Genomic DNA, 23,394 nt, shown 5'->3' on the forward strand with positions numbered 1-23,394 from the left:
TGTAAAATCGCATGTTTGACGTCAGAATGTAAACGTCGAACAGGTAGAGATATAAAATAATTTTGTCGTTGAAAGTATTTTCAAAATTATAATAGAACAATAACTATTTATTAAAATTTGTTTGCTATTTTGTTCTGAGTACCTTTGAAGTTTACAAACAGATAACTTATACAAGAAAGGTTTTGTTTCAATAACTTTTCTTGATTACACTGAGGCATGCTGTCCCATAATGTGATATTGTAACCAAATCAGAATACATTTTCATAACATATTTTGAAACTTGCACTATTACACTTTAGCGTGTTAAGGTACAAAAAGAATCTCCTTTTTACTACAAGACATAAAAAAAAACATTATTCACGGAATCAAATAAATGTATTCTTGCAGAGGGTTCTAACATAACAACAACAAAGAAAGGCGATGACATAACTTTGAGCTGGACGAATTGTTTTACATATCCTGGACGGCTGGTATATGAAGTATCTGTAGGAACAGTACAAGGTGGCGCTGACGTCATTCAGTGGCAGGAAACTACAGAAAATATTATGATTATAAAGCTCACCGAGAAATTGAAAACTAAAGTCAATTTGAATTTGTACTGTTTCATAAGAGCAATTGGAGAAAGCGGGATATTTTCTTCTAAAAGTGACGATGTTAATACATAACTGGACACCAAGAATGTCTACAAATAAGAGACAAAGGCACCGAAAGAAAAGCACTAATATTACTTTTATTGATGTACATGTGTATCCTCTTATAATATAGAGCACTGGTTAGAAATTTGATTATATACTCAACATAATTAAAACTTTACTTTGCATTATCTTTGTATATCTATAAGCTTCACATATATGTTAAGCCTCAAATCTGTGGCCTTCTTTTTTTTTTTTTTTTTTTTTTTTAAAGATATGTGTCCTATTCTATATTGCGTCACAAAAGTCACAAATATATTGGTATACCGGCACGGGTTTGAGAAAGAAGGGATATTTTCCGACAATGTACACATATTGTATATGTCCTATGTGTTGACTACAGATCTATCTAAACGTCATCGAGAAAAACTTTTTGTCGGCATCGATTCGACTTATATTTTCGAATTATATTAATATCTGTAAAGGTCATTGAAAAGTTAATGCATGTTTTAACTATAGGCGTAGGAACGTTCAATTGCTCGCAGTACAAAATTGTACATTTTATATTTCAGTCAGAATAAACTCATAACAGAGACCAGGATAAAACAGTTGTACCTGTTTCGTCTACAAAACAATCATCAGTTACTCTGGAGTAAAGAAATAGCCTTATTATTCAGTTTTTTTTAAAAGTAAAGTAATGGTGAAAAATAGAAACAATATGATAAGCACCAAGTTTTTGACTAATGGTAGAGAAATATGGTCATCCCTAGGGCTTGCTACCTGCTACAGTAAAACCTTAGCTAAATTGGAACGTTCGTTTTGCTGTGCGGGAGGTATAATTCGCAACCCCGTCAGAATGGAAACGTTAAATCCAATGTATCGTGAAGGGAGTTTCAAGCTCTCTGCACGTTTATTACCCTTTCAACAACTCTTTAAAGTGACCGCAATTGATATGTTGCAAAGTCAAATGTCTGTCCCTATCAAATTTCTCTCATTTTATTGTGGCGTTCAGAATTGCCTGTCATCCGGTTGGAATCCTGTAGTAGGACCTACCTATTCTCTGTACATTTTTTTTTTCTTCATAAAATGCGTGTTTTAAGGTTCTTCAAAAAGGGGAAGAACCCTATGTAAATGGTAAAATCGATCCGAGAATTAATAATAGATAATAGATCGATATTCTGTGTCTACTGATTTTTTGTCTTTTCGTAAGTTAAATATTTGCGTTGTACTGATCTGATGAGTAGAGCCTTTTACAAACGATTAACAGAGTTTGTTTTTATGTTTTGTTGTTTTCAATTGTCAATGTTTATGCCGGAGGGTGGACACTTTTATTCGCCACATTCAATGTGTGAATTTCCTCACGTCATATAGTCGAATGTCATGACGTCATGACCTGTGACTGGACAATGGGTCGCAGATTCGAGTGTTTTGACGTTATAGGAAATAGACCTTAGGAAAGGACACATATTTTAGGCTGGTCATATAACACACCACATCTTAGCAAATATAGCAGTTTCAAAATTTCTCTTTTTTGCTACAAATTGGTAGAAATGTAGTATATTTTAAGCATAACCTTGTAAATTAATGCAGAGATTACAAAAAAATATTGTGGCGACAATTGAGATTTCAACCACAAATATAAAAAATAAATTTAATTAAAAAGCTGAAAATCAAATTTATTTGCATTGTTTTATGTTTAGAAGGCAAACGTTATTTTCTCATAAGTTGCCGTTTATAACTTCAAGAACGTTGAGTAACGTTTTATTCATTTCAATCAGTAACGTTTTATTCATTTCAATCAGTAACGTTTTATTCATTTCAATCATTTTCCAAAAAGTTATTTGCAACAAAATTGTTTTCTCCAAAGAAAATATGTGTTTGCGATTCTTATGTTGTTGAGTACATATATATATATATATTCTGTGATATAATGCATTAACCAAATTACTAGATTTTAGATGCAGTTGTATTGTGTTACCAAATATGAAAATTTAGCATTGAAAGTGGTTCAAAATTAATTTCTTTAAATCACTTTCAGAATTCGTATGATATCTATCCAAGATGTAAATTAATTCAGAAAAATATTTTTATGTGCCGACAGTCGATCAAGCCCGACATATTTATGATGTACATCTCCCTATTGGTTCTATATTCCGGAGCATGCGTATCATGTTTTCCTTTGCAGACGGTTGTTGCTTATAAGAATACCCATGAACTAAAGGGTGCTAACAATTAATTGTTAGTCATTCATCATTATTTGGTTGACTGATATGAGATTTCGTTTTTATACATGACCATGGATATTTTTTGCACTGTATGCTACAATGCTTTCATTTTTTCCCTCTATTTTGATATCATAAAAGGTGACTAATCACGGAATTTTGAATGCCAAGAACAACTTAACAGGTTCCCCTTGTGTAGGGGGGAACAGCTTCTCCGTTTTTCACTCCCTAGGATATCAGCAACCCAGTTCTATCATTGATATGGTCATAATTATGAATTAACTGTTAACCAACATTTGCGATATTTCGAAGATTAGCATTTTCTAAACTAGGAAAAAGTTTCCTAGCTGTATTTGGCAAAACCTTTCAAACTTTTGTGTCCTCAATGCTCTTCAACCTCGTTCTTTATTTGGCTGTTTTATTTTGTTTTTTATTTGGGCGTCACTGATGAGTCTTATTAAGACGAAACGCATGTCTTGCTTACAAAGTTTTAATCTTGGTATATATGATGAGTTTATCTACAGGTTGAAGTAAGAGCTGTTAGGGGTTTCTTCCCATGGTTTATCACCAGCCTGTAGTCAGCACTTTTGTTTTGGCATGAATTATCATTGTATAACTGTAGATAAACTTTTCACAAAAATTCAGTTTTTAGCTCACCTTGCCAAAAGGGCCGAGTGAGCCTTTCTCTTCACTAGGCGTCCGTTGTCCGTCGTCATCGTCGTCCGTCGTCGTCGTTACTTTTTACAAAAAAGATTTTTTCCTACGAAACTACTAAACAGAAAAAACTGTCAGATGACCTCTTCTTCTTCTTCTTCTTCTTCTTAAAGTTTCCACTTGGCTGCTGTCTATGGTGTTGATTTCTGAGGTGCTCTAATGTTGGAAAGTGCACTTTGAAACCCATCTATTGCCAGTGCTTCTGTTGGAAATAAACTCATCATAGATATCAAATCCAGAAAAGTTAAAAAAAAAAAAAAAAAAAAAAAAAAAAAAAAAAAAAGTACGGAGGTGGTTCCACTCTTGTATAGAGCCCTTAAATGACCATTATTTTCATTTTTGACTTTTATCTCGAAAACTTTAATATTCAGAAATTTTAAGTTGCAAACATGATCAGCAAGATTAAATCTACGAATTAGTATGGCATGATCGAAATCTACAGTTGACTACTTATAAGAGTTATTTTCCTGGGATGACGATTTTACCATTTATATGAATTTAGCCTTAAATATTATAATAAATAGATAGAATCTTAGATCAAGACGATATCTTTATTCAAAAGCATAATTGGAGTTATTGCCCTTCAATTACGATTTTTACCTATGTTTTTGCGTTTTTGCGTTTTGTTTATATGATAAAATTACAAAAAACAAAACAAAATTATCAGCAACGTAATATCCACCAACAAGTCAAATTTTGACGATAAAGTTAATAGACTGTCACTGTTCATCAAAGTGATTACCCTTAAATGAGGATTTTGTTACCTCTTATGTGTTTTGAGCAAAATCTATGAAAATAAAAAGAAACTAAACAAACAAAATTATCAGAAATATTATAAAAGATCAACAAAAAAGATTGTTTGTCATGAATAATATTCATAGGGCACATTACAGATATGATTATCAAGGGACGAGATCTAAGCTGTTGCTTAATCCCTTTCTGATTTTAGTCTTTTCAATACCCATCGAAAGGAGTCATTTATCCTCCTGTGTGCCACTGGGAGTCTTATACGGATGTTTGTTGTAACATACCCGTAGGTTGTCTGCTTGGAACTTCGAAGGGCTAAATTGTTCCAATAGTTCTGTAAGCCGTTATACAGATCCGTTCACTTTTATTTTTTTAAAGTTGTTTGGGGGGAGGGAGCGTACATTTAGTATATTATACACTTTTTTAAACTTGATTATTTCTACGTATGTTGATTTGTAAAGCGGTTATATCTTACCGTTTCTTTCGTATAATTGATTTGGTATGACGCTATTTTATAACGCAATATTTTCACTTTAGGTGTTATCATATAACTGTAGTTTTTATCACATGAGCTTACTACCATTGATACGTGACTTCGGTTCAAATAAGATGTGTAGTTAAACAAACTAAGAGAATAAGTTTGATCTGATGTATCTATCAATATCGCTTATAGAATGATTAATGTTACCAAAAGTTTTGTATAAACCGTAAGATATGGTTTACACAGTCATGCACTCAATAAGCCATTAATAATATAGTTATCAAAGGTATCAGGATAATAATTTGGTACGCCAGACACGCGTTTCGTCTCAATAAGACTCATCAGTGACGCTCATATCAAAATATTTATAAAGCCAAACAAGTACAAAATTGAAGAGCATTGAGGATCCTAAATAATAAAATATCTTTAACATGTCAATCAAAAAAAATCACGTTAACGTCCATCTTAATGAATGTGTCTTTGTTGAATTAACAAATTTTACGAGTTTAGAAAAAGATAGAAAAAGTTTATAATAAGACAAAACTTTATGTTAAATCTTTTTATATGTTATACTACAAACGATCGCATTGAAGAGTATATGAAGAAAGGATTTTCATTGCTACATAGGCTGAGTTCTCTTTTATATGTCCTCCCTTTGCTGTCGGTGTTTTTAACACACATTAAGAATAGAAAAGAAAGGATTGAAAAGTCAATTGTTCATGAAGAATTGAAAGGTCTTTCCTTTTTTCTTTTATAAATTGCCTTCTCAGTTAAAATATATATGGTTTCTAAGGACTTTTATTTTCATAACAAGTGGTTACAAAAATCATTTCTAAGGATAAAAATGTTAGTAACAGTATTTAAAATGTCATATGTACTATTCATAGTATTTAAAGTTAAAAATGATAAGTGATTGTTAAGGACTTATATGTCGTTGCTAGGGACAAAAATGTCATTTCCAGTATTAAAAATTTCATATTTATATTATTCATAGCCTTCTAAGTTCAAAAATATATGGTTGCTAAGGTGTTTTATGTCGCTGCTAGGGACTTAACCTCTGACCTTGACCTAGCTTTGTAGATCTTATTATGCTGAACATTTTTGTAGTTCAAAGTTTCTTTCTATCTCTAACCACTTTTGAGTTATAAGCAAACAATCATCATTTCGGACCCCAAAAACAGTCTTGGTGCCCTAGTTCCAAAACAGTTGGTCCAATAATTTTAAGCTCAACATAACAAATGTAGATCTGAACAAGACACACAATTTCTCCGTTACATTTTATCAGCCATCTTTTACGGTTATTGTGTAAATTCGATAACAAGCTCAGGTCAAAATCTAGGTCATGACCTTGACTCTTGACCTTAGGTCATTGGCGATGATCCTAGGTGGCTACAACTTACGGTTTCTGAGTTTTAGTGGCCAACCGACATTGGTTAATTTTCAAAGGGACATAACCCTACCAATGAGTCGTTGAATGTTTTCGATCCAAATGTAAAGAAGAACCAGGGTCTGTTCCTGAGCAAATTCCACCCTTTTTTTTTTCTGCCTTTTTGTATGGTTATGGAGTTAGAATGATAACAAGGTTTTCAGAGTTAGGGGAGATAACCGCTATAAAAGAAATGTTACAGGTCGTGCCCTCATCACAAGATAGCTTTTGGTAAACCGATACTAAATACCTAATATCATTTCAACATGTCGCATACTTTTTTTTGGGAAATTTCGTTAAAGTTTGGCGGAAAGAATAATAATAATAATAATAATGATGATAATAATAATCAGAAAAAATAGAGTAAGGTCTTTACTTATAGAAAAAGGAAAGACCTTAATAAAGAATATCAATTACGACAGGATCTTACAACATCATTTATTTAATAAACAGACAAAAGTTTCAATTCTGTGTTAATTTTGTAGATTTGTTAAGATTTACAATTTAATTTCACAAACTTAATTTTGCATTTATACTGAATCATAGAAAAAGAGTTCATACTGACCTCTGAACGTTCTAAGATTATCTATAATGAGTTCCTAAATTGCACCTTTGCTTAACTACGAGATTCCATTTGTTCGTATATAATTGACCGTTTTCTGTAACTTAAATTTTGAAGCTATATTGAAAGATGTGCTTCCTGATAAAGGATAAAAATAAGAATAGTTTTAGTCTCTATAAAAAAAACCTTAAGATATCATCTTTGGCTATGCATCATGGGTGTAAATAAGGTATTCAGTGCAATTTGGGTACTGTTCCGTTATAGTTATATATATATATTCGTAAGAGAAGGATATAACAGTCCATCTTTGTCAAGTCGAATGTGACGAATTTGTTTATTAGAAAATATTCGTAAGAAGTGTTTCTGTAGCAATTTGATATTGCGATACTGTTTGTCATAGTATGCCTATCCCTAAATAAATTGCCGAGTGGCTGCTGATTGTTTGAAATCCGATTATTTAGACACAATTGTTCTTTCATAGGGCACATTTCAGATATAAATATCAAGAAGGCAGTATATGTTTAGTTTAAACATATTTTATTTGCTTAAAGACAAATCCTTCTATTCAGATCCACCAAATAATATCTCCTTTTGGAACGCCATCTTTTTTTTAAGAATTTGAAAATCGTGACTTGTAGTTCTTTGCCATGTAAAGTTTTTATAAAAAGTCCGAATCACTTGAAAATTGCTTCTTTTGTTAACCTTATGATTTGCAGAAACTACATTATTCGTATTCCTATTTTCTGAAGAACAAGAGATATCGACAATTTGCTATAACAATTTTCCCGCCTTTTTATTGTGCAATGTTGAGGTTAAATATAGTACTTTATAAAAAAAATGGACCTATGTTTTTTTCATGAAAATTCAACACAATATTTATTTTTATCTATTAAACAAAATAAAAAAATAAAAAAGTAGGGTCACCGTACTCTAAAAAAAGATATGCAGACATATTGTAAAAATAAATTGAAATGGCGGGAACAAATTGCGCCAATTCTGAAAGCAGTGTTGTTAACAGTTATTTGTTGGATCGTTGTTCTTGATATTGTTTTACACACAGCATTAAGTTTTCTCCACAGAAGTGTTTTAAAGATATATTTGTGCTGATCTGAAGAGTCGTCTTTTTCAACAGACTGATTTTCCAGTTTGATATTTTTGTGTACTTTTACATCACTTTCTACGTGAATGGGACGGCCACAGCTTGTATGTGCCTGTCGTAATTGTTGCGGTTGTTATTTTGTATATATGTGATGAACTAATATCTCATGACTGGAGGTTTATTTTTTTGGTAATAATTATTTTGTTGTTTTGTGCCGATCTTAAAGTCACCTTTTTCAACTGATTTTTTCAGTTATATTTTTGGGTGTGCTATAGATAACCCTTCTTTGTCTAAAATTCCAGTTTACTGTACGGTATTGGTTTTTGCTCATTGTTGAATGCCGTACATTTACCTCAAAATATAACACTTTAGTAAATTATCAAAAATGTATTTATTTCATCGTTAATCATATCACATCTTCTTATCTTTATATCAGCAAGGTGCATTTTGAGGTACTGTAAGTGACCACTACAATTTGGGTGCGTTTATCCTTCCACTGTCAAAACCACAAGGAGGCGATACTACTTGAATTAGATGGAAGTAAAGGAAGTCATACAGCACAGATGAAATTCTAGTATTACAACAACCAGAAAGACAATATAAAATATACTAGTACCAATGCTTAGGAGTCATTTTCTTTTTGTTAACGATCGGTCTTTATCATGAAAAAAGTAAACAAATAAGTAATTTTAAATGAATGATAGAATTGCTACCTTTCTTAGTGAAACAGACAAAATTTAAAAGATAATAAATAGTTTTATTGATTCAGGTAATCTGAAATCTTTGTAGCTACTCTTTTGCAGGCAGTTACACGAGGTTTTCCGTTTGTATTCTTCTCAGTCAGCAGGTAAACAGTCTTGCCTTTGATACCATGTTTTGTTTTAGGCAAAGAGCACACGAAGTGGTGGTAAATGAGTATGGACTTAACTCAGTGATACTACATTTGGTAAATTCAACTAATTCTTTCAGCATTTGTACATCAGCTGATGCATTATGGGCACTGTAATTTTTTTTAAGAAGGTAGAAACAAGCACTTCTTGTTTATGTGATTTTAATTCTGGATACTGATTTTGGAAAAAAGGTAGAGTGTCAATGAAACCGAGAACCTTTTCCTCAAACGATAAGTAGAGTTGAAATTTCTGTAAACAAAGTATTAATCTTGGGGCATCGAAAATTTTTGCGTTATGTCCGATCAACATGCATTTTTCTGGTATCGTTTCCTGTAACCAAATGATAAAATCTGTAAACCTTGTTGTGGTGAACATGAATTGACTTTACGGCCATTGTAACATAGTATGTTGTTACACATATACAAACCAGTTACATCAGAGGCATATTCACTTATCCCTGAATAAGGGGTAATATATTGATCAAATACAGCTGAAATTTGAACGATGTCACAGTTCAGAGATAATGAAGTTGTTTCCAGGTCAAAATAAACACATCGAATAGAGGGTTGAATATTTTGGACTTCAGTAAGCTCTTCTATAATCAAAGGATTAGATATAACGTTTGTTTCTTGCATGTTTTGAGAAAACATATCAATTTCTGTTTTGTAAGTATCCCCTTTCCTTATCTCTAAAACATTGTTTTCATTTCTAGCTAAACGCTTTTTATCTAATATCTTTTTCTTAAATTCTTTGGAATTACAATAGCTCGAATATAGATTCCTCTTTCTAATAAGTTGATTGCTTGAGTTTTCTGTTACTTTTCCGGGAGATAACCCACATTCTACATTTACAATTGATACAGAATTGAAAGACTCATTTGTTGTGCAACAGTACAATTTACCCGTGCTTCTAAGCTTGTTGAAGCAGAATAATGTTTATTTTTTGGTGCCTTTGCTGTCAACATGTTGTTGAACGACTCGTTCTCTTTTGTAGAAGCACAAGGGACGATTTTGTCTATGTTTTCAACATAATCTTGAAATATTTTGCTTAGCTTAGATTTCAAATCTAGATTTGACAATTGAATGATTGGAGTGTAATTTTCTGGATTTTTTAAATATCTACACCATCGTACATTGCAGTGATCACGTTCTTGAACACATGTGGGACTATGGCTGACAATATATAAAAAAGAAGATGTGGTATGATTGCCAATGAGACAACTATCCACAAAAGACCAAAATGACACAGACATTAACAACTATAGGTCACCGTACGGCCTTCAACAATGAGCAAAGTCCATACCGCATCGTCAGCTATAAAAGGCCCCGATAAGACAACGTAAAACAATTCAAACGAGAAAACTAACGGCCTTATTTCTGTAAAAAAAATTTGTTGTTTTTTGTTCTTCTTGCTGTGAACTGCATACGTAAAACATTTCATGAGATGGGCTATATCGTCATTTCTTATTGACTTTCAATAGGATTTTGGTAAGGCATACAATTTTTTACCAAGGCTATTCTGCACATGCTTAATATCACTCCATTTAGTGATGTCATCCCAATCTTCTGTCAAATTTTAAATATTATTAATTTTCGTTCATCTGCCACCCATCATAGCAGCTTTAAAATATAATTCTAATGTATTAAAAATATTTCCCATTGAATCTGATAATTTAATTCTATCGTTATCCTATTAAGCATACATAATAACATAACATCAAAAATGTTAACTTCAGTAAGAAGTATAATTTAAAGACTTCAAATTAAAAAAAAAGGGAAAAACAAAATAAAACTCAAATTTTTCCTTAAAAAAATCAAAAACATCATGTGGAGACAAAGACAAAAAGAATGTGGATTCAGTGGCATAAGTTTAACACCTACCGTATTTGTTATCCATTTTTTTAAAAACGCTGTTTAAAGTCAACCTTCCTAACCAAATATGAAATTAGTTATTGTATATTTAGAAATATTTAGCACTTAATTCCCTTTGTTTGTAGTTAGGTTAGAATTTTATACATTTTTCAGCCCTCCATACCTTTATGCACTAAAAGATAAACGGTTTTTTTATATGATTATGTGCCTAATTATAAACAATAATCTTTGTCTGAGAAAACCACCTTGTTTTTAGCTTGCCGAGAATGAAAGTGATATATGTTTAAAAACAAAGTTGATAATCTAGTCTCAGGAAAGTCGTTGATCATTGGAAGACACATCCAATCATAGAAAAACCATTTATCTATTAATGTATATTGGTACAAATGGCTGAAAATATATAAAATTAGCGAAAATCGAGCATATACAAATTGTATGCGAATCTACTGTTTTGAATTGACACTGCTTTCTGTCTCTATATTGCACCAAAAACAATAGCAAATAACAAAATCAATAAAAACCAAATGAAAATTAGGAAACATATGCATTATAGCGACAGATGAAATCGGCCTCAAAAGAATACAGCAATGATTGTGCTGATATAAGCATACTTCATGATAATGGTAATGGTCTATGAGTAGTTGAATTTATTTCCTGTTCAAACCGGTGCATTTTTTATTAATTTAATTTGACTTTTACATAGAAAAGCAATGAAGCCAATGGTAAAAATAATTGTGATCTGAGGTTCATTGTTGTCCCATAGTTTTGTGTCATCTTCAAGCACGAAGTTATAATATGAAATCAATATCCGTGTTTGAAAAGAAGTAACATATCAAAACGGGAATAACTTACCGGTAAATGAAAAATCCCATTCCAATGATGGAAGTTTTTATTTGAGACATATTTTGTTACGACAAAAAGAAGAAATGACGAGTACAGAAATGTTTAGAAAAATGCAATGACCAATGTTCATTTTTTAACGTGTTGGTCGTTATCATGAAAGATGAGTGGAAATTGCTGATTAGTTAATATCTAACCTTAAGTCGTAAACACTGATAATAGACTAACATTTTCCACGAATCTACCCACGATAGAGCTAAGCACATTGAACTAGAAAAATCGGGACATTTTTTTTTTTATCAAAGTTCATATCACCAAATAAGGTAATCATATCTTGCCAACATTCGAGGAAATAGAGCCTACATAATGGTATAAATTGAGCTGCCGTTGATGTCTAATATCATTACGTATTCCTATTCTTAACTGTAAGTACTATAACATCATAATATACATTTGAAATGTTGCAACTGACAGATTTGTCAAAGAACTTTCATATTTATCCAAAATAGTTCAAACTGTTTTGCCACTTTTGTAATGTCTTGTATCGACTTGTCTCTTTAAAAAATTAGTTGAGAAATAACTCATGTTTGACCCTTTTTTTATATGTTGAATGGGTTAGTTGCAATATGATAATGTGTTCTTTTTCACAAAGACTCGTGCAACTAAAAAAGTCTTAAATAATCTTACCACATTGAAAGGTTCAATCATTTAATTTTCTATTTTCTTTAAGTATTTCGATATATTTTTAAATGACAAAATTTTTTTCAACTTTTTATTTTATCATTAACATGGGAAACTATATATAGTTAATTTTGTATATTTTTTTATGCTTCGCTTGCAATTTCTTCTTACATTGTCTACTTAGTATGAAACATGCATATATATTATATACCTAGTTCCGCGAACAAGGATTTTTGTAAATGAATAAAAAATAGTTTTATCATTTGCAAGTTCTATCCGAATCTGTGAGGGAACATATTTTCAGGATAAATATTTTTAATGTACTTTCTGAACAACAAAGTATACGAATTTGAAATCACTTGTTTTATAATGCATACACAGCTACTTTTGCATAGGTACTATTTCTGTACCAAAAATCTGTAGTACTGGAAATCTACTTTTAATATTCAGTACTATTTTGTTACTTTAAAATTATTGTAATATTTAAGTACCTGTATTTTACAGTACTTGATTTGTACTTGAAAATTGAAGCACTACATTTTTTGGGTTACAACGTTACATTTTCAGCATTTTGAAAGTATGTCTATTTCAAATCTTTTAAAATTATGATTTTCAAACATTGAATATTGTGATCGCTGTTGGTATTATTTCTGTACCAAAATTTTAAGTACAAACCAAGTACTGTAAAATACAGGTACATTAATAGTACAATAACTTTAAAGTAAAGAAATAGTACTAAATATCAAAAGTAAATTTCCAGTACTACAGATTTCAAGTACAGAAAAAGTACCTATGCAAAAGCAGCTGTGTAACAGTACTTTCCGCTGGTAATAGAACATTTAGCATGTTTAGGCTCAATCAAGATCCCACGGCCCCAGCTTGCCTGGCAACACAGCCGTTGGACGTCAGAGTAAACTCGGACTATATGATATTTGGATTTTGCCTTACGATTACCCGTGGCCGTTACATTTCTATCCTTTAGTTTTTATACGCCCGTCAAAATTTTGACGCGACGTATTATGTTATACAAATGTCCGGTGTCCGTCCGTCTGTCCGTCTGTCTGTCCATCTGTCCGGCGTAAACATGTCGCACCGTAACTTGAGAACGACTTATCCAAATTTCATGAAACTTAATATAGTTGTTTCTTATGATGGTCAAATGATCTGTATGCTTTTTGGTGAAAATAAGATTTAAACTTTTTGAGTTACAGCACTTTGTAACTAAAATAGGGGTGTGTTTTTTTCACATGTCGCACCGTATCTCAAAAACGATTCTTGATTATGGCTTAAAACTTTATATACTTTATAGTTATATTAACCTTAATATCTGTATACTATTTGGTGATGATTCAAATTTTTTTTTAGTTATTGAGTATTTTGTAAAAAAAGGGGAGGGATTTTTTACATGTCGCGTCATATCTCAAAAACGATTTATGATTATTGCCTTAAACTTTACACATGTCTTTGTTATATTAATCTGAAGATCTGTATACTTTTTGGTGATGATTCAAAATTTCCTTTTTGAGTTATTGAGTATTTTGTAAAAAAGGGAGAGGGTTGTTTTTTACATGTTGTGCCGTATCTCAAAAACAATTTATGAGTATTGCTTAAAACTTTACACAATTCTTTGTTATATTAATCTAAAGATCTGTATACTTTTTGGTGATGACTCAAAATTTTATTTTTGAGTTATTGAGTATTTTGTTATACAGGGGAGGGTTTTTTTTACATGTCGCGCCGTATCTCAAAAATAATTTATGATTATTGCTTAAAACTTTACACACTTGTTTGTTATATTAATCTAAAGATCTGCTTTTTTTGATTTTAGTGATATCTAGATTTTTGTAAAAAAAAACAGGGTGGGGGTTTTACATGTCCCGCCATGTCTCAAAAACAATATATGGTTATTGCTTTAAACTTTTTCAGAAACTATTTATGATTATTGCATAAAACTTCCACACAAGTCGTCGGGCGTATCATGCGCTCATGGCGCAGCTGTTTATTTATGTATTGTTGTCTCATTGGCAGCAAACATATCTTTTATTTATACAGTTTTATATTACATAAGCAAGTTTTAATTTTAAGAGTCTTACATCAGGTAGAAATAAAAAAAAAAAAAAAAAAACAACACAAAAACTATCAAGAGATCAAAGTTATAGAGGTTGAACTAAAAAAAGTCTTATATTTTGGACATAGCTGTTATATGCATTTATCTGTCTTAAACCAAGTATGATTTTCAAAACATTACAGTTAACATATAAATTTCCAATAGCATTGCTCATTAACTTTAGAGAAGCTTCAGTAAGGACAATAGCATTCATCATTCATTTTATATTGACTATCAAAGATCATGGGTATATCTTTTATTTGTTACCAAAATGTTATTACTTTTTTCCCTAAATAAGTAGAAATGCGTCCTTACTTTATGTCTCAATATCTATAAGAATGTTATACAAATGACAAATAAATATATTCAAACTTTGTTTGACTGACAAAATTTGAATGACATATACATTTGATTCAACAGGAACAGAAATCTTTTTACAAGCGATATAATGGCTGAGGTATCTTATATTTACTTCAGGTCATGATCATTTTTTGTTGACAAATACAAAAATCGCGTGCTAGGTGGCATCTTACTTTTTAAAAGTTAAAACTTATAAACGGCTTTCATTGACTGCGAACATCTCTCTCTCTGTCTTTGTTTTTTTTTTGTGTTGTGTTTTGTTTTGGTTTATCGTTGTTGTTGTTGTTGTTGTAGTAGTAGTCGATATTATGCATATAGTTTAACATGAATGATTCATGTTCGTCATAGAATTAAAAGAGTTACATAAACTGTTTAAAGTTTGTTGCTTCAAATCTTATAATTGACAGATTTTTATCAAGACAATCTTATAGCAATGTTGTTTATATAGCACGTACATTTAGATAAGACCCCTGTAATCTTACTGATTCTTAAAGGGTAACATTTTAACTTGATTGTAAAATATTTGAATAAGGTTTTCATCTGTTCTTTCAGTTTGTCTTTGATAAATTGAAATTCAACTTAATATATATTGTTTAACCTTTATGAAAAAGGTGTAGTTCTTTTTCAGGACTGTAACCATAATACCTTTACTCTTAAAATTATTCTGATCCCCAAATCTATGGGGAAAAATATTCTCGTGTGTTCAAATTTAGAAAATAATCTGTCTGATCGCTTCGAAAAACAAGTTAAATGGTTGCTCCCTTAATTCGCGTGCTTTTACATATAAATCATATAAGAAAAGCGAAATCAGAGATCTGTATTTTAATTAGATTGGGATAAGCTGCAATTAAAGTTTTTGTTTCTTTAATATATAAGAAATGGAAGTAATAGACATAGAAATAGAAAAGAAAAGTATTTACAACCATTTCGTAATTTGAAGACGAACCGAATTCTAAATATAGTCAGACAGCACTTTATAAAAAAAAATCGTGAAAAAAGAAATAAACAAAATACTATATATGCATCTGTCCTGAAACATTCAAGGCTCTCACAGTTCTTTTTTATTTTGAAAGTTTAGGTTAAAAAGCTGAAGTTTTCCGCTTTTCACCTGTCGTGACTTACAAATTGGTTCATTCGGAATAAAATATCCTTATTTTATTTAATAAAATATAGTTTATATATAAATATGTTAAACTTCTCACGATAAAACTTCGGAGCAAAAAAGTGATGTACACAACATTTTAGTATATGAATCAAATAAGTCATGAAGAATGATCAAAATTGCTTAATGACAATATTAGGCGAATGGAATATATGTTGAATCAATTTGTTTGCGTAGGATAGTTGTTTATATACATCTATGACGTTAAGTATCTTAATGATAACGATTTTATGTAATAAGAAAATAGAGCAAATATAATCAAAATTAATACACCGTTAGTTATATTAATTAATTTATTTGATTTTACTATAAATAACGCATTCTTTCAGAAAAGCTACAAATTCATAGGTGAAAGGTATTCATATCTGTTCATAAAAATACTTCATATATATTTCATTGGATTACTTTACTTATGTGTACAGAGTATATTGAAAAATAGAAGTTTAGTCGACAGGAACTAAGTTCCTTGATCCTTTTTTAGTTTTATTATACTGAAGTTATCGCACATCGTATTCAGCAGTATGAAACTCGTGCTTGCAAGCTAAGAGTAGAGAATTTTCAAAATTTGGTAAATTTAGATAATCATGTAGAAAACAGCAATACGTACATGTGATGAAACCTACTTTCATTCAAAGCAATCGTTTTAAACTTTTTTATTCGAGCGTCACTGATGAGTTTTTTTGTAGACGAAATGCTTGTCTGACGCAGGTACAAGATTTAAATGCTGGTATCTCTGTTGAGTTATTCATAAACTGACTTACTATATTTCATATAAATCGTGTCATAACAATAGAGTGCATATAACATATGAGTGTCTGTGATTCTTAGCTTCTCTTAATGGTATCCATGCTTTTAATTTAACTTGTCGTGTGATACTTCAAATTTCCTATAACATCAACAACAACAATAATAACAAGAAGGGGGTATGAATGTACTAGTATCGACTCTATATCAAACATATTCAAATTAATCTTGGAATGGCCTTCATCAATGACATATACATTCATTATAAATTAATGGTTATCACGTACGGATTTAATCTAATATTTCCAGGTGCTTCCTGTAGTGTGGGCTTTATGTCCTCCACAAAGTCTTTTTTTAAAAAAAATCAGGAAATTTTTCCAATTCTGTTGAAATTCTGGTTTAGTCTTTAACAAAAGATCAAATTAGTTAGTAGTTCGTAAGTATATAGAATGGCTGGCATTAAAACTAATCGTGACGCGTAGGAACTATTTGAGATTATTGTACAAATGACGTAAAATTATCAGAAATAACTGATGACAGTTGATAAAAAGTAAAATCACAAAAATACTGAACTTACAGGAAAATCAATTCGGAAAGGTCATAATCACATGGCAAAATCAAATAACAAAACGCACCAAAAACGAATGGACAAGAACTGTCATATTCCTAACTTGGTACAGGCAATTTCAAATGTAGAACATGGTGGATTAAACCTGGTTTTATACCGCTAACTCTCTCACTTTAATGATAGTCTCATCAAATTCCGTTATATTTACATTGATGCGTTAACTAAACAGACACAATAAATAAAATAGTCAGAATATGGGTATATCAGTCATCATCGTATAACAATTTTAAAAGGAACAATTCAACAGAATCTATCTACAAACCAATCATTGATTTGTGTGTCTGACGTCAGAAAATTTTATACGTCACATAGATTTGTCGTTCAATATTCATACAAACAGATATGTGATAGTATGGATGTCCTTCAATTCCTATTAATTTCTTAGGCTATTCTTTTTTTCTCAAAATTTAAAAAAAATTTATGTTCTAGCCCATTTTTGCTGTAGTATTAGACCAATATTCTCTTTTCTGTAAATCACATCAAGACTTTCACCTATCTTTTCTTATTATATTGCTTCATATCATATATATCTATATATACTTAAGTATTCGTCAATCTTTTTCATGAACAAATGATTCCAATTATAGAAATGAATGCTTGAAAGAACGTTAAAAAATGCCCTGTACCAAGTCAGGAATATGGCATTTGTTATATAATAATTCGTTTCAATTAATGTTGTTTGTTTTTGTTGCACTTCTGCGTTCTGTTATTTCTTTGTTTTCCTCTTATAGTTTTCCCTCAGTTTTATTTTGTAACCCGGATTTGTTTTCTCTCAATCGATTTATGACCTTTCAACATTCGTATACTAATGTTGCCTTTATTTATATCAAGTACGAAATAGACACATCATTCTAATTCTACCTAAAGAGAAGATTACCAAAAATAAGGAAAAAGACTCTGAATGTGTCCATTTTTATCAAAACCATATCAATTTGTATTGTTGCTGTTCTATGTCTCAGCGTTACATTGATGTATACATATAAACTACAAAGGAAATGACAATTTATACATAAAAAAAAAATCAATACATATCTTGTACCCGTTTTGTTGTTGAATGAAAAATGAATATCCAGTGATAAGTTGAATTCGGTGATGTCATTAACAAAGAAAGGGGATAGAATCGTGGCTCCGACAAATGAAACAAAGTTGTGACACATCCGCAACAGATGTCTTCACCTAAACTTCAGCATTCAACAACATTGGTTCAATACCTTACTAAGCAACGATCCTTTATCATAGAGTTCAAGATCGAAACTGCAGGAACGAAAAGTCCAAGATCGGAACCGCATGCATACTTAGATCAAATATTACTTAAAATGCAGGTAATGCTAAAATATTGCGTCATAATAATTCATAAAAGGACTAAGAAATGTAGTCATCTCTTCTCTCTTAACGGAAAGTATAACCCCTGAATGCAATAATCTGTTCCTATCTATAACATAAATCTGGCCAATTAAGTCACTTAAATTTCAACAGTCTATGTTTATATTGTTATATTTTTTGCTGTGTTTCATCTCTTATCAAAGCCTTCATTGCTGCATAGTAACGGTTTTGTTCAGTTTAATCGTGAAAAGATATCATTCAGGTTTTACTTATTTACTTTTATTTGATTTTGGATACCGTTTTTCTGTAAGAAGGTTTAATTTTCAATAGCTATGTATTTAAGCGCTGAATTACGTTCATTTCAATAAATACATCAAATACATAAATCCTGTAAAAATTATAAGTTATGTATTGCAAGAATTACTCACGTTACAGTTAATACTGTCTTTTCTAGGAACCTTGAATTATACGTATTGTCAAATTTCCTGCCGGAAGAAATCATAACACATTTTATATTGATTACAGCAGCCTTCTGACTAGGTTCAAAAGTTCGATTTCAGTTTTATAACTGCAATGATAGGATGTGTTTTCCGAGAAAACTTAATTTCTTTTTGATCAGCTTTTCTTTATCACACGGGAAATAAATATGATATATTAATGTTGACGATGAAGAAGAATTAGAATCGACAGGAATCATTGTTATTATAAAGAAACATGAATAAAAGCCTAAGGAGTATTCAATGTAAGGCAGACATTCAAAAGCATTTTATGTTATAAAAAAATATTTTGGCTGACTTTAAGTGAAAGATGGCCTTTTTGAATCGGTTAGTTGTGTCTTTTTTTATGATAATTTTTTTTTATGTGTCCTTCCGGTCTAGAAAGACTATTTCAACAATGTGTATAGTTCGTTCTTATGTTGTACTGTTATACCCCTGTCCCAGGTAAGGGAGAGGGTTTGGATCCCGCTAACATGACTTCTCTGACTGTTCATGACGTCAAAATACTAAATCCCCGGGATGTGTTTTAGTTGATTTTAGTCTCTGATGCATGATTTTTTTATAATTAATTGTTTTTCTTTTAACTAGCTGTCAGTAACTGCTAGTACTCTCAAATCGTATTTTCTTGTTAATTCGACCTGTTCTTCTTTTTACTACATTTGTATAAACTTCAAGATTTACCTGTATTTTTTTAAAACCGTTTTTTTTTTTTTTCTAAAGTGAATATTTTCGAAGGGTTAAATATTTCGCAGTGGTGTCTTGACATGGCTTTGTTTGGACTTGTTTGTTTGCTTTTTGGCCTTGAATGTTTGTCACTAATATTTTATTAACTGTACATTTGCATTCAAATATCGTAGATCAAATTTAATCGTTTATAGTGTATTAATGTACGTTTTTTGATTGAGTTAAGCCTGCCAATTGATATTTTATCGTGTGTTTTTCTATGTTGTGATGTTATGCTATTGTTTCAGAAAAAGGGAGAAGGTTTGGATCTATTAAAACGTTTAATTCCGCTGCAAATGTCACCTGTCCTAAGTCAGGAATCTGATGTACAGCAGTTGTCGTTTGTTTTTGTAATTTATACGTGTTTCTCGTTTCTCGTTTTTTTTAATTTTATATTGATTAGACCGTTGGTTTTCCTGTTTGAATGGTTTTACACTAGTAATTTTGGGCCCTTTATAGCTTGTTGTTCGGTGTGAGCCAAGGCTCCGTGTTGAAAGCCGTACATTGACCTATAATGGTTTACTTTTTTTAAATTGTTATTTGGATGGAGAGTTGTATCACTGGCACTCACATCACATCTTCCTATATCTATTAACCCCGCCACAATATGTACTTATGTGCCTGTCCCAAATCAGAAGCCTGTAATTCAGTGGTTGTCGTTTGTTTATGTGTTACATATTTGTTTTTCGTTCATTTTTTGTTTATATAAATAAGCCCGTTAGTTTTCTTGTTTGATTTTTTTTACAGTGTCATTTCGGGGCCTTTTATAGCTGACTATGCGGTATGGGCTTTAGTCATTGTTGAAGACCGTACGGTGACCTGAAGTTGTTTATTTCGGTGTCATTTTGGTCTCTTTTGGAGAGTTGTCTCATTGGCAATCATACCACATCTTTTTTTTTTTATATATATATATAGCCGATTCCAACTGTTGTTTTTTTTAAATTTTAACGTGTTGTGCTGTTGAACTGTCGTCGCCGCGTTCTGTGTTAGCGAGGTCGCTATAGGTTAATTGATTTCGTTAGTAGCTGTCTTGTCATATATTTGTGGTTAATTGTTTTGACATCAATCAAGCAGCTGCTTTAGACCCGACTATACGGTACATCTTTTGCTCATTGTAAAAGTTGTATAAATCCACATCATTTGGACTCTGTGAGATAGTTGTCTCGTTGCCATTCACATCACATCTCCTTATGTTATTCTAAGAAATTACATGCACCAAGTTCGCTTTAACCAAAACCAAAGGAATCAAACTGGTTTGTGATGACTTAATGCTGTTGCAGCAGTCTTTAAAACAAATATTTGATTATTTGCATACTCGATGATGCAATCGAACGACGAAAAAAAAAAAGACAACAAAAAAAACACTTAATAATGAGTAGAAAATGAGCTGGCATGTCACACTACAAACTGCTCAGAGTCTGAATTGACCGGTTTTTGTGCTCGACCAGTAAAATCTTGCACACATTTTACTCGATTAGTCTCGACATTGTCTCGACTGTACTTAACTGTACTTAAGTGTACTCGGCTAGGTCTCGACTTTACTTAATTAGTCTGATTCAGTACTTGATGATCTTGGTGTAGTCTGAAATGGTCTTGACCAAGGCTCGACCTGTCTCGACCTGTCTCGACTAGTCTCGATTCAGTCTCAACCAGTCTCGACCTGTCTTGACTAGTCTTGACCTTCAAATTTAGTTTTGACTGGTGTAAATCAGCCCATCTAACTAAATTGAATATTGATCTTACAAAATTCAAGCTTTTTTGGTAATTTGATTTATTGATGTGAAATGAAAGAATTTAATTTTACAATAGGTAAAAATAAAAATTATTATTCAAATTCAGATAGGCATCTTAAATTTTGTTTATATCTTTTTCAAATCAACATGGATTTTCATCAAACTATGCAGCTTTCTTAGGTATATATTAAGCTTATTGAATCCAAGGTCATTTTGTTTTTTGTTGTATTGCTGTAAAATTTAAGAATTAAATTAATCTTGGTAAAAAAAAGCTGGGGTTTGCAATTCGGACAAAATAGAGATAGTACACTCTAATTTTTTTAAGTACTTTTTCAAATCAACTTGGATTTTCATTAAACTATGCAGCTATCTTAGATAAATATTAAGCTTACTGAATCCCAGGTCATTATGTGTCTATACATTTTACCCAACTTTAATATAGCTACTTTTTTTCTTATTCTTTTTTTTTAGATACGAATACTTTGCAATTAAAAAGAATTATAAAGACAATATAACGATTTGAAAATGTTTCATTGTACTTAAATTCCCTGAAAATACTTATCCAGCTAATCTCTCTGTCACTCTTAAAATAAATAGGTCAAGAGTCTGATCTAAGGACTAATTGTGTGACAGGACGACATATCAAACTTTGATTGAATTACCGGTGGAACACCGTTTTGAATGTTGTATTGATGATTAGGAAATGATGCACCAGACAAAAGAGCCTCGCAATTATATAAAAGTTTTTTTTATTTTCATAGAATTGTAAAAAAAATCTTGTTTATTATCATTACATCAATCAGTTTGATTTTGGAAAATGTTTTTTTTTTCACCAATTGTAAATAGTTATCAAAAGTACCAGGATTATAATTTAGTACGCCAGACGCGCGTTTCGTCTACATAAGACTCATCATTGACGCTCATTTAAAAATATTTATAAACAAAAACTAGTACAAAGAGCATTGAGGATCCAAAATTCCAAAAAAGTTGTGCCAAATACGGCTAAGGTAATCTATGCCTGGGATAAGAAAATCCTTAGTTTTTCGAAAAATTCAAAGTTTTGTAAACAGGAAATTTATAAAAATGACCGCATTATTGAAATTCATGTCAACACCGAAGTATTGACTACTTGGCTGGTGATACCCTCGGGGACGAAAATATCAACTTTTTATGAATATTTCGTGAATATCTTTTACTTTCATGTATCTATCGCCCATACTTTTTCTGTAAACTACTGTACTCTCAGACTGAACTGAAAAGTAAAAAATCAGTGTTTAAATTTCTAAAACATTATAGCACGGAGTCAATGATGATTGCATGAAAACTATATAATTTTTAACTCAAGAAGGCAAAATAAAAGATTTTGTTTTCCCTAAAAAAAAATTATAATGAAATAGATTAAAGAAAAATGTTAATAAGAGTCTTTGAGCTGTTATTCGTTGTGTAACAGTAAATTTACAATTATCTACGTTTTAATATATGGCAGCAATAACAAGTTATCTAACACTAAATCACGGCTATGTTACACTCATGGTAGTTATAATTCAACATTATTTTCTTCAATAACGAGATCTTATACTCTATACCGGATTTTTAACTTCCCATAAGCAAATAGAAGAGTGCCATTAGTTGAAGAGACACAACTTGCACTTCAGAAGAACATAAGTGCAATCCCAGTGTTTATTATTTGTTTGTTTTCTGTTTTGTTTGTCTATTCGTATTTCCTTTAAGCATGGTGCTGTTTGTCTCTACTGTTATAAAATAAAGGATTGCCATATTGAAAAATATTATTTTTAAATCTTACACTTGTCAAGATTTTTTTTTATTGAAATTGAGTCGCAAGTTTATTCTAGATTGTGTTCCTAATCATGGAAATCCAGAATAATTTTATTTCCCCGACCTTGAGATAGTAGAAAAATTAAGAGTGCTTTTATGTTGAACAATTTTTACAA

The 23,394-nt window shown here is 31.1% G+C and overlaps 1 protein-coding gene across 1 annotated transcript in view; it reads left to right on the plus strand.

Moving 5' to 3' along the window:
- Positions 1-818, plus strand: part of LOC143046127 (uncharacterized) — a 38,233-nt gene extending 37,415 nt beyond the window's left edge. Inside the window, exon 36 of the mRNA XM_076219127.1 lies at positions 388-818. Coding sequence (XP_076075242.1) covers positions 388-665 — 278 coding nt within the window. The 3' untranslated portion in view covers positions 666-818. The remainder of the gene's footprint in view (positions 1-387) is intronic.
- The last annotated feature ends 22,576 nt before the right edge of the window (positions 819-23,394 follow it).

This window comes from Mytilus galloprovincialis, chromosome 9 (assembly GCF_965363235.1).
Source record: "Mytilus galloprovincialis chromosome 9, xbMytGall1.hap1.1, whole genome shotgun sequence".
Lineage (NCBI taxonomy): Eukaryota > Metazoa > Mollusca > Bivalvia > Mytilida > Mytilidae > Mytilus > Mytilus galloprovincialis.